General features: G+C 37.7%; 1 protein-coding gene across 7 annotated transcripts in view; it reads left to right on the top strand.

Annotated features, from left to right (window-relative positions):
- The window catches only part of UMAD1 (UBAP1-MVB12-associated (UMA) domain containing 1), a 272,067-nt gene that overhangs the window by 208,469 nt on the left and 51,311 nt on the right, over positions 1-12,287 (top strand). The window contains exon 6 of one of the 7 annotated variants that reach the window (XM_054237273.2): positions 9,262-9,543. The exons of the other annotated variants lie outside the window; for them this stretch is intronic. Coding sequence (XP_054093248.2) covers positions 9,262-9,426 — 165 coding nt within the window. The 3' untranslated portion in view covers positions 9,427-9,543. Of the gene's footprint in view, positions 1-9,261; positions 9,544-12,287 lie in introns of those variants that run through there. 7 annotated transcript variants of the gene reach the window in all.

The following is a 12,287-nucleotide window of genomic DNA, read 5'->3' as shown; positions in this document are numbered from 1 at the left end:
TGCTAAATATACAAAAACACAGTTCTGTGTATGTGCTTAAAATGTCTTTAATCATGGAATAGCCAGAACATGGTGCCTACTTTTTCAGGTTTTATTTGAAACACTTGAAGAACCCAGACAAGAGCAGTATTCTCCTATCTAATCCTACAAAAGTCTGCTTCCCATCTTACTCTGTCAAGCACTGGTTTCCAAGGAGATTCCATGGGTAATCTGTCATGTCATCAGCCTCAATAATGTGGTGATCTACTCAAGTATTCCTAACATTTCTTTTTTTGTTGTTTTTTTTTGGATGGAGTCTTGCTCTGTTTTCCAGGCTGGAATGCAGGAGTACAGTGGTGCAATCTCAGTTCACTTCAGTCTCCACCTCCTGGGTTCAAGTGATTCTCCTGCCCCAGTCTCCCAGGTAGCTGGGATTACAGGCGCCCACCACCATGCCCAGCTAATTTTTGTATTTTTTTAATAGAGATGAGGTTTTACCATGTTGGTCAGGCTGGTCTTGAACTCTTGACCTGAGGTGATCCACCCACCTGGACCTCCCAAAGTGCTGGGATTACAGGCATGAGCCACCACATCTGGCCTATCCCTTACATTTCTAGATAATCTGATATAGTTCTGCCATCCATAAATTTCTTATCCTATTTCCCAGGCTTTTTATATTTTTAGATTGCAATACAGAATGTCATCGGACAGTGTCTTAGTCTGCTCAGGCTCCTATAACAAAATACTATAGACTGGTGGCTTAAACAACAGACATTTGTTTTTCTCATGGTTTTGGAGGCTGGTAAGTCTAAGATTAAGATTATGGCCAATTCAGTTCCTGATGAAGAACCCCGTCATGGCTTGCAGATGGCCACCTTCTTGCTGTGTCTTCACAGACAGAGAAACAACACACTCTGTCTCTCTTCTTCCTATAAAGCCACTAATCCCATCATGAGGGCCCTACCCTTATGCTTTCTCTTACCCTAATTATCTCCCCAAATATCTGATCTCCAAATACCATCACATTGGCAGTTAGGGCTTCAACATATGACTTGAAGGTATGGGTGGGTGTGTAGGGTGGAGGAAGAGATACACAGTTATTCCATAGCAGACAATAAGCTTGTAATTCAGGGAGATATTACCAATTATTAGAATAAAATTTTTCTTAACTTTCATTTGTACATTGAAGAATCTTTAATTTATTGGTAGATGCCCTGTGCATATAATTTTGGTTGCCCTTTTCCTGAAGTTTTACACTTACAGCTCCACTAGGCAGTGCCCCAGTGGGAACCCTTTGGGGGTTCCAACCCCCCAGTTTCCCTCCACACTGAGCTACTAGAGGTTCTCCATAAGGGCTCCACCCCTGCAGTGGACATCCAGGAGTTTCCGTACATCCTCTGAAATCTAGGCAGAGGATCCCAAACTCTTGCTTTCTGTGCACTCACAGGCCCAACACCATATGGAAGATGCCAGAGTTTGAGGCTGGCACCCTCTGAGGCCATCACCTGAGCTGTACCTTGGCCCTTTTAGCCACAGCTGGAGCTGGAGTGGCTGGGATGCAAGATGCCATTTTCCAAGGCTCCACAGAACAATGGGCCCAGGCCTAGCCCATGAAACCATTTCGCCTTCAACGTCCCCCCTCCAACACTCCCCAAGTCCTCGGAGCCTGTGATGGGAGGGACTGATACAGGGATCTCTAACATGCCCTGGAGATATATTCCCCGTTTTCTTGGCTGTTAACATTCAGCTCCTTGTTACTTAAGCAAATTTCTGCAGCAGGCTTGAATTCCTCCCCAGAAAATTGTTTTTTTCTTTTCTACCACATAGTCAGGCTGTACATTTTCCAAACTTTTATGCTCTGCTTCCCTTATAAAATAAGTTCCCATTTCAGACTGTCTCTTTGTGAATGCATATGACTATATGTTTTTAACGAAAGCCAAGTCACCTCTTGAATACTTTGCTGCTTAGAAATTTCTTCCGTCAGATACCCTAAATCATCTCTCTCAAGTTCAAAGTTCCACAGATCTCTAGGGGAAGGACAAAATGCCGCCAGTCTCTTTGTTAAAGCATAGCAAGAGTGACCATTGCTACAGTTCCCAATACATTCCTCCTCTCCATCTGAGACTGCCTTAACACTTCATTGTCCATATCACTGTCAGCATTTTGGTCACAATCATGCAACAAGTCTCTAGGAAGTTCCAAACATTCCCCCATCTTTCTCTCTTCTTCTGAGCCTTCCAAACTGTTCCAGCCTCAGCCCATTACCCAGTACCAAAGTTAGATCCACATTTTCAGGTATCCTTTATAGCAGTACCTGCTCCTAGTGCCAATTTTCTGTATTAGTTCATTCTCACACTTCCATAAAGAGCCACCTGAGACTGGGTAAGTTATATGGAAAAGAGGTTTGACTCACAGTGTCACATGGCTGGGGAGGCCTCAGGAAACTTACAATCATGGCAGAAGGCAAAGGGAAAACAAGGCACATCTTCCTACTGTGAAGCAGAAGAGAGAGACAGAGCAAAGGAAGCCACACACTTAAAAAATCAGATCTCCTGAGAACTCAGTCACTATCACAAGAACTGCATAGGGGAGACTGCCCCAGTGATCTAATCACCTCCCTCCACAGGTGGGGTTTACAATTCAAGGTGAGATTTGGGTGGAAACACAGAGCCAAACTGTATCATTGATCCTATTATGTTTTATTCACCTAATCTAGCAAAGACTATTAGAAGTATGTTAGTCACTCATCATCATTGTAATTCTTTGATTTTCTCTCTGTAGTCTGCTTTTTGTTGTTTTGTGTGTTATCTTGATCTGGTTATTTGGTATAAGATTTGTGACTTAAAGTCACAAATTTTATCTTTAATCACACAGCAAAAATATCCTTATGGATTTTAAAAGCATTTTGCTATCACTTTTATATGACATTTTATTGTAACTTCTGCTTGTTTTTTTTTGCTTTTTAAAAAAATCTTGCTCTGTGATTTTCATTCATCTAGTCACTCCCTGAAACAACACTTTCTTTTGTGCTCTTAGCAATATATAGAAGTGAGCAAGACAGCCATGGTCCTTTCTTGTGGAGTTTATATTCTAGTGTGGGAAATTGTGCAATAAACAAAATAATTCTAATAGTGGTAAGTGCTATGAAGAAAATACAGTAGTGTTCTAACATGATAAGCAGCATGGTAAAAGGCTTTTAAGTAGCACTGGAGATGATTTGTCAGTTAATAAAAGGATTTAAAACAATTCCATTTACTGAAATAGTTGATATGTGTATGCCTTACATTGGTTATCTTATTTTAGGTTTTCTGAGGTTTTGTTTCTATTTAGATTTTGGTCTTTGAAGTCTTATGAGTAATATCTTGCTTTATTTGCTTGTTTCCTTCTCAATTGATTTGAAAGGTGATATTGTTTTTATTTACATAAGTGGATATTTTTACCTTCACTGAAAACATTTTCTAATCTAAATTTTGTCTTTTGGCCGGGTGCAGTGGCGCACGCCTGTAATCCCAGCACTTTGGGAGGCCAAGGCAGGTGGATCACAAGGTCAAGGGATCGAGACCATCCTGGTCAACATAGTGAAACCCTGTCTTTACTAAAAATACAAAAAATTAGCTGGGCATGGTGGCACATGCCTGTAATCCCAGCTACTTGGGAGGCTGAGGCAGGAGAATTGCCTGAACCCAGGAGGTGGAGGTTGCGGTGAGCTGAGATCATGCCATTGCACTCCAGCCTGGGTAACAAGAGCGAAACTCCGCCTCAAAAAAAAAAATTGTCTTTTTATCAAATCCAAGAATCGTATCTTTTGTTTTCTTCTTATAACATGAGAAATTTAATCATTAACAGTCTTGCTCTTTTATGGTCTTTATTAATATAGTCTTAAAGATTCCATTTAATTAATTTTATTAACTGTTCTTAATAGGGTTTCATAGACACAATAATTATACTGACTTCTATATTTAACAGCTTTGAATGCTTACTGTCAGTTTGTATACACTAATATAACCTTCCTGAATTTCTTAATTTTAGTGATAAACTTGTTTTTATATTATTTAAAAAATGTCAGGTGGAGGCAGGAGAATCACTTAAACCCAGGAGGCAGAAGTTGCAGTGAGCTGAGATTGGGCCATTGCACTCCAGCCTGGGTAACAAGAGCAAAACTTCATCTCAAAAAAAAAAGTCCTGAGTATATTTTAAGCTCTTGAATATTTAAAAATGGTATTCTTTCATCTTTACAAAGGACCAATAATTTTACTGGCTATAAAAGTCTTACATTGCAGTATTTGGTTTGCTCAAAATGATCACTCCATGGTTTCCTGGCCAACCTGATTTTTCTTCATGAGTGAGGAATATGTTTTTTTATCTTTTCTGTTTTATGCTATAATTTATTTTTTATCCCTTTGAAATTTAGAAATTTACTCTATATCAAGATAGTGGGTCTCAAGGCTGAGTGGGAGTTAGTAAAAACAGACTGCGGAGTCAGATCTGCAAAGGTCTCAGATATCGGTATATCCCATATAATATAAAATAAGTATGTTTACTAAATTAAAAAAAAAGGCAAACTTAAAATATTATAACAATTATGAGACTTAAAAATTAAGCATATTTGGAAAAAATGGAATATTAGAAATTAACAATTATTCAGTGCATAGTTTAAAGAGTATATTAGACATAAGTAAAGAGAGATTTTATAGGCTAGAAAACAGATCTGAAGGATTACTCAGAATGTAACAGAGAGAAAGAAATTTATATAATAGCATGAAGGATATAATGAAGAGGTGTGCTTAACATCCATCGTAATGGAGTCCATGAAGCAGAGGAGATAAAGTCAAAGAATGAGGCAGGGACAATATTTGAAAAGATGGGGGCTAAGAACTTTCCAAAACTAGTTAAAAAAATAATCAGTCTTCAGATTTAGAAAGCCCCCAAAATACAAAGAAGAATACATGAAAGAAATTCCCATTAGACATATAATAGTGAATCAATATAACACCAAAGACAAACGGTGTTAAAAGACTGCCTTAAAGGAATTAAAAGACCTAAAGCCGATTTGTCAGTAATAACAGTAGACCCAGAAGACAGTCAAGTAATATTTTCAAAGTGGTGAGAAAATAAAACTCAAGCTAGAACTCCATATTTAGCAAAAATTTGAAGATTAAAGGCAATATAATTTTTTTCAAATATATAAAACCTAAGGGAATATGCAGCAAGAGACTCTGTCTAAAGGAAATTCTAAAAGATTCACTTCAGGCAGAAGGAAAATGATACCTGATGGAAGGCCCTGACCTACAAGAGGTAATGAATTAAGAAAGTGGTTCATATGATAATAAATCTAAACTAAAATTGAGTGGTGAAACAATTATGTAATGGCTTATAGCAAACAACTTGAGAGAGAAGTGGTTGGAGTTAAAGCATTCTAAAGTCCTTGCTTTATGTAGGAAATTGGTAAAAACAAACAGACAAACAAAAACACTGACTATGCATGTTAACATTTCTAGGGTACTTACTAAAGAAAGGACATAGTAAAACTAGTGGAGATTTAAAAACAAAGAAAAACAGTCAACTCAAACAAAGTTAAGAAAAAGCAGAAAAAGAAAGGGAGACAAAGCATAACAAGATGATAGAACAAATGTGAACATATTAGTCACTATAATATACATAAATTAAATCCTCCTGTTAAAAAGCACAGTTTATTAGATTAAATTAGAAAGATAGGCTAGCTTTAAAAAATCTAAATACAGTACTGTGGTTTATGTGAAACTCGTACATAAGGGTACATCAAGGTTTTGAAAAACAGGGTGATATAACTACAAATATAGGTGGAATGGACTTTAAGGCAAAAGATGTGACCAGAGATAGAGGGTCACCAGATAATGGTAAAAGATTCATTTCACCAGGAAAATATGACAGTTCTAATGTTGTATGCCCATAATAACAGACTAAAATCATATAATATAAAAAATGGACAGAAACACAAGGATAAAAACAAAAATTTGTCATCAGAGTTGGAGATTGAAATCTGCTTTCTTTAATAATTGATTTATTGACTAGACCATGGATTGGCAAACATTTTCTGAAAGAAAAGCCAGATAAATATTTTAGGCTTTGCGGGACATATGTAGTCTGTTTTATATATTTCTCTTTGCACCATACTTAGCTCATTGGGCCATAAAACAGTAGGCTAAACAGATTTAGCCCACAGGGTATAGTTTGTTGACTTCTGAAGTAGAGAATAAAAATTAGTGAGGGAATAAATGATTTTAGCAACAAAGTTAATAAGGTTGATATTGACCATGCATGTATAGAAGAGACATTCTTCTCAAGGAGGCATGGAAAATTTATGAAAATAAAAAGCATACAGGACCATAGAGCAAATATCAATAAATGTTAAGATTATTATCTAGAATCAACATTATCCAGTCAACTAATAAAATTAATAAAACCACTTTTAACAATAATTTGGCATTTCTTCATTAAATATGTTGTTCCTCTGTGATCCAGCAAGTCCACTCCTGGTCATATGCTCTAGATGAACTCTTGTACTCTAATAGGCATACAAGAATGATCATAGTGCTATTCATGGTAGTAGGAACTGGAAACAACACAAATATTCATTGTCCACAGAATGAAAAATAAATAATGTTTATTCACAAATGGAATACTCTAAGGATATGAAAATGGATTTAAAACTGCTTCACATGGCAGTATGGATGAATCTTAAGATAGTTTTAAGAGATTAAAGCAAACCACAGAAGATTAAATACAATTATAAAATTCAAAACATGCAAAGCTACCCAATACATAATTTAGAGAGAGATATATAGATATATCGATCTATATATTTGTCATGTAGCTATAAAGAAGAGCAAAGCAAGAACAGAGAAAAAATTTAGAATAGCCTTTACTTTCTAGTATGGGAGGAAAAGGAGTAGATGGGAATGAGAGTAAACTCCAGAGTTCCTGGTAATATTCTATTCTTTAAACTGGGTGGCGAAACACAGCTGATTGTTGTATTTTAATCTTTATGCCTTACACATATTATATTATCTCCTCATTGATTAGTAAGTGAAATAAATTAGACAGTGGGGATTGCGTAAGGAAGTATGGAAACAACAAGGGTGGACACTTGTTTTGTTTTCTGAGACTGGGTCTTGCTCTGTCATCACCCAGTCTGGAAGACAGTGGCATGATGATCATGGCTCACTGCTGCCTCAACCTCCTGGACTCTGCCAATCTTCCTGCCTCAGCCTCCCCCGTGGCTGGGACCACAGACACATGCCATCATGCGAGGCTAATTTTTTTAAAGGTTACTTGTAGAGACAGGGTCTCCCTATGTTGCCCTGGCTGATCTTGAACTCCTGGGCTCAAGCCAGTCTCTTGCCTCAGCCACCACACCTGGCCAGATGGACACTTTTTTTGAGCCTTTTTACTCTTGCTGTGCAAGAGAGCAGAGCAATAGAGCAGTAGGTTGGAGGGATAAATGGGTAAAGGATTTCTTTATAAATAGGACTTAAAATAACATGTTTGAACGCTAATAGGAATCCAGGAGATGGGGGAAAAGTCATAATAAGGAAGAAGTGAAGGTAGTTTTAAGAACAAAGTTCTTGAGAAGCAATGCAATCTACATATGAGTGGTTTAGCCTTAGGGTCAGTTTTAATAGGAATTGGGGAAGAATATATGGTATAATTGCACGTAGGTTGATAGATTTGTTTGTGTGAAGATGAAGATCACATCTAGAGATTTATGACCATAAATTTAAAATGAAACTAGTCATCATGACCCTGTTCTTTCTTCCAACTCATATCCAGCTGCTCAAGTGCATGCAGGTTTGCAGTTGGCAGAAAATTGGGTTTAACTGAGGCTGAGGTTTTGCTAGCTGAAAACATGGTAGGAACAAACAGGGCAATGGAATTGGAGTATATACAATGAGATAATTACAGTTAGAAACAGAATTCAAGCTGGATAAAGAAAGAATAGACATGGTGGTGTCCTGGACAATGCAGAAATGCACCCCCTCTTTTTGGGGAGCAGGGCAGGTCACAGAATTGCCAGAGTGTAGCTTCCAGAGTATGTGAGGTAGATTGTTAGGTAAATAGAGTTCTGGAATTAGTGTAGTTATTAGTGTTAGTGTCTAAGATGATCATGGGAATACCCAGTTCTGTCGATAGAAAAGGATTTTGGAGTACATGAAACTGAGAGGATGGAGCATTGGATGGGTTGTATATTCTCGTGGTCTTCAACCGTGACTGCACATCAGAATAATCTGAGGGACTTTCACAGAATATTGATGCCCAGGCCCCACCCCAGATCAATTAAATCAGGATTTCTGGGTGTGGTTTCTGAGGAATTTATATTTTTAAAGAACTCCCTGTGTGATTATAGTGTGCATTTAGGTTCATGTAGACCTGAGACACCACAGGTCTACATGGATGTTGGCATTGCCAAGCCAATTTATTATAAAAGAAGCAGTAGAAAGAACTGTTGTAGACTGGGAGAATATAGGAGGAACTAGGAATGATTCAGAGGATCCCTGACTACTTGAAAGGTGCATAGCACGATTTATTGTATACAGTGTGCACTCAGTCAATGGTAGCTCTTTTTATTTTTGTTATTGTCATTATAATTATTATTGACAGTGGCAACAACAGCAACATTATCCTGGGGAAAGTGTCCAGATGTTTTATCAAAGGTTCTTTACAGAAGATTAAAAGCACAGCACTAGTTTAGATGATCATCAAGGAAAGTTCCTAATAAAGTTTGGCAAAAAATCTAGAAGTTGGCAGTATTCTGAATTGAGCTGGCACAGTTGTTGTGAAGCTGGGAGGAGTTGCACCCCATCATAACCTGGCTTAGCAGTCTGCAGATGTCAGAAGCTAGCAGGTTAGGAGCTGGGTACTTTCTTTTCTTTTGTCAAAACCTAAAGGCTAAGACAGCTCATTGCTATTTTCCCACTAATAGGAACCTTAGAGCCTTTTAGTTATATTTCACTGTCCCTGTGCCAGGGTTGGGATTGGGAAGAGGAGACAGAGATTAAACATGTAACATTCTAATATTTTATTTTACATTCCCAAATTACTTTGTGTGCATTTACACACTCTTCCTTCCTTCCCTGCAAAAGAAGGAGTGACATTAGTCAGGGTAAACAATACTATTTAAAGCTAATATATACTTGTGGGTACTTTAGTGACTCCTGAAGATATAGTTCCACTAAAGAATGCAAGGAATTATACATACAAACTGTCAGTGTGTAACAAATGATCTTTTTTTTTTTTTTGAGGCAGGGTCTTGCTCTCTCGCCAAGGCTGGAGTGCAATGGCACAATCATGGCTCACTGCAGCCTTGACCTCTCAGGCTCAAGGGATCCTCCTACCTCAGCCTCCCAAGTAAGCTGGGACCACAGTCATGCACCACCACACTCAGCTAATTTTTGTATTTTTTTTTTGTAAAGATGGGTTCTCTTTATATTGCTCAGGCAGGTCTTGAACTCTTGGGTTCAAGTGATCTCCCACCACGGCCTCCCAACATGCTAGGATTACAGGCATGAACCACCACACCTGGCTCATAAATGATCATATTTTGTACTATTGTGTACAAAAATATATTTTAATATACATTCACTGGATCACTAGGAAAGCTAGCATGCAAGAAGCTTAGAAAATACAATATCAAAGAAAGAATTGGAAAATATTTTCCATCTGGAACATTCCAGAATAGTTCTATTCTAATTTGAAGAATAATGAGATACATCTCTCTCTTTATATCCAACCAGATTTTAGCTTACTATAAACATATACCTCCTATGTTTTATTCTGATTGTCTTTGCTCTCCATAATAATTTATGTCATCTTGTATTATAAATGAATAAAAGATCTAGTTTAAAAGCCTATCATCTAATATGGTATGCCATTTACTTTTCTCCATGGCCCTGTATGAAACAAAAATAATGATGACAATACTGGACAATGACACCAGACAGTAAACAATGTAATTTCTGGACAGCGTCTCTGTTGGGTATGTTAGGTAAGCAATAACAGTAAACTAAGTTTATGTTTTATAAACAAATCATTTTTGATACTTTCAGCAATATCTTTGTCCTCATTTCAAGCTTGAAATTCCCAACTATTCATTTACTAATTGTGTGACACTGAGTGGCTTAGTTCTGTCAGCCCCAGTAATTCCTCTGAAAAATGAAGATAACTCTCTCTGCCTTCTGCACAGGGGTGGTATAAAAGCCAATGATTGTGGAAATTCTTTGCAAATGAGAAATTTCTACGCATAATGGTTTTTATCATCGTTTATTTTTTGTTATTGTGTTTCTAATCCAAAAAGTGGACCTTATTTTGATAAGCACAACCCAGATCTAGAGAGCTTTAAAACCTGATTTGGCACTGCCAGTATGACACGAGGTCTTAGTTTTATTTCCAACTTGTGAATGTGATCCATCAAATTTTAGAATGATTTATTAAGGTCTAAAAAAGAAATAGTACTATGTTTTCTGATAACCTGTGGGCAGTTCCCTAATGGTATTGAGTAAAATGTGGCAAGGAAAATTAAGTTGCCTTTTTTAAAACTAATATTGTATGGTGATTTCACTGAGAAGAAAGCTTATTATCTGAAGAAAGCTCTTATTATCCTAGGGGAAAAATAAAGACTACATCCCTTATTCAATATGTGTTCTTCAGAATCTTGGTTACTGGTGATCCATTTTTGTTTCTCTTAGCCTATCCTGAGAAAATTCTTTTCCTCCCCTTTTAATAAATATTTACTAAGAACCTGTGATATGCCAGCCATGGTACTCAGGGATGAAGAAAAAATACAGTTATTGTTAAAAAAGTAGGCAATCTCCATGCCCTCCCAGACCTCTCAGTCTATAGGGGACAAAGGTAGTTACAAAAACCCAGTAGAGTCTGTCCTGTGACTGTGAAGGAGGATGCTGTGGGCCAAGTGGATACTCTTGCCATTTCTTAAGTAATGTGCTTCTGTTTGAGATGGCTCATCCAGTATTCCCAGTCGTTCAAAGGGATTTTTCTGGACATAAAAATTTAAGAATCTAGTTAGTGAGTTGATTTTGCAGAAACTAAGTAAAGTCTCCCTGCCACTTTAAGAAAGAAAAGCACAAGATGCCACTTTAAGCTCACTGATTTTTTTTTTTTTTTTTTTTTTGGAGACAGAGTCTCACTCCATCACCAGGCACCAGGCTGGAGTGTAGTGGGGCAACCTCGGCTCGCTGCAACCTCCACCTTTCGGGTTCAAGCAATTCTCCTGCCTCAGCCTCCCGAATAGCTGGGACTACAGGCGCACACCACCACACCCAGCTAATTTTTTGTATTTTTAGTAGAGATGGGGTTTCACCATGTTGGCCAGGGTGGTCTTGATTTCTTGACCTCGTGATCCGCCCGCCTTGGCCTCTCAAAGTGCTGGGATTACGGGCCTGAGCCACAGCGCCTGGCCTAAGCTCACTGATTTTTAAAGTTAAGCATTTGACTACAAAGTTTGTGAAAGGTCAGTTGCTTTAGGCTGCAGGTGTCCCTATCAGGGCCCACCCTTGCCTATTCTGAGATTCGTTGCCAACTTGAACCTCTTTCTTGGCTGAATCAGTTGCTCATTGGGTGGTTCTAGAACTAAAATGATTACTAAAGACTGGTAGATTCTCCTATGAAGGATAGTAAATCTGATTTAAAGTGAAAGATTGTTAGAACTTAGAGTACTGTTCTTCTGATTGCTTAGAGAGCTTTATATACCTCCCTGTTTATTTGAACTAGTCTCTGAGTGGATTGGCAATAATAATCCTATTCTAACACACACAATATATATGAAGGGAGATGAAGTATGCTACCTATAGTTGTGCTATTTATTATTATCTAACATTTTATTGTGCTGTATATTTGGATAGAGTTCAAACTTGTTCATGAATATGGATGTAGTAGACTGTAGACTGGAAATAAATGTAAGAGTCATAAAAAGAGATGTAATGAAAAGGTTGCTGTGTTTTCTGCAGTGAGGATTCCTTACCACTTTGTGATTCTTAGATAAAATCTTTTCCATCAAGGAAAAATTATACTTCCACAATTTACCAAACTGACAGAACAGCTAACATGCTCCAGGCCCAGTAATGTCAATTCTGTAATCCCCTCAAACCATTCCTCCCCATAATTGCAAAAACTAACAGGGAACCCCCACCCCTGGCCCCTGTACCCTCCCCTACCAAGCTTTATATTTAAAATTGAGATTTGCTTGTAAGAGTAAACTGAGTGAAATACTAATTCTTGGTTTTAACAAAGTGTTCCTTTCTGGCTGGCCAGTGGGA

Source organism: Callithrix jacchus, chromosome 11 (genome assembly GCF_049354715.1).
Source record: "Callithrix jacchus isolate 240 chromosome 11, calJac240_pri, whole genome shotgun sequence".
Taxonomy (NCBI): Eukaryota; Metazoa; Chordata; class Mammalia; order Primates; family Cebidae; genus Callithrix; species Callithrix jacchus.
Note: the sequence above shows the minus strand (reverse complement) of the source record. Positions and strands in the feature narration are given on the sequence as shown.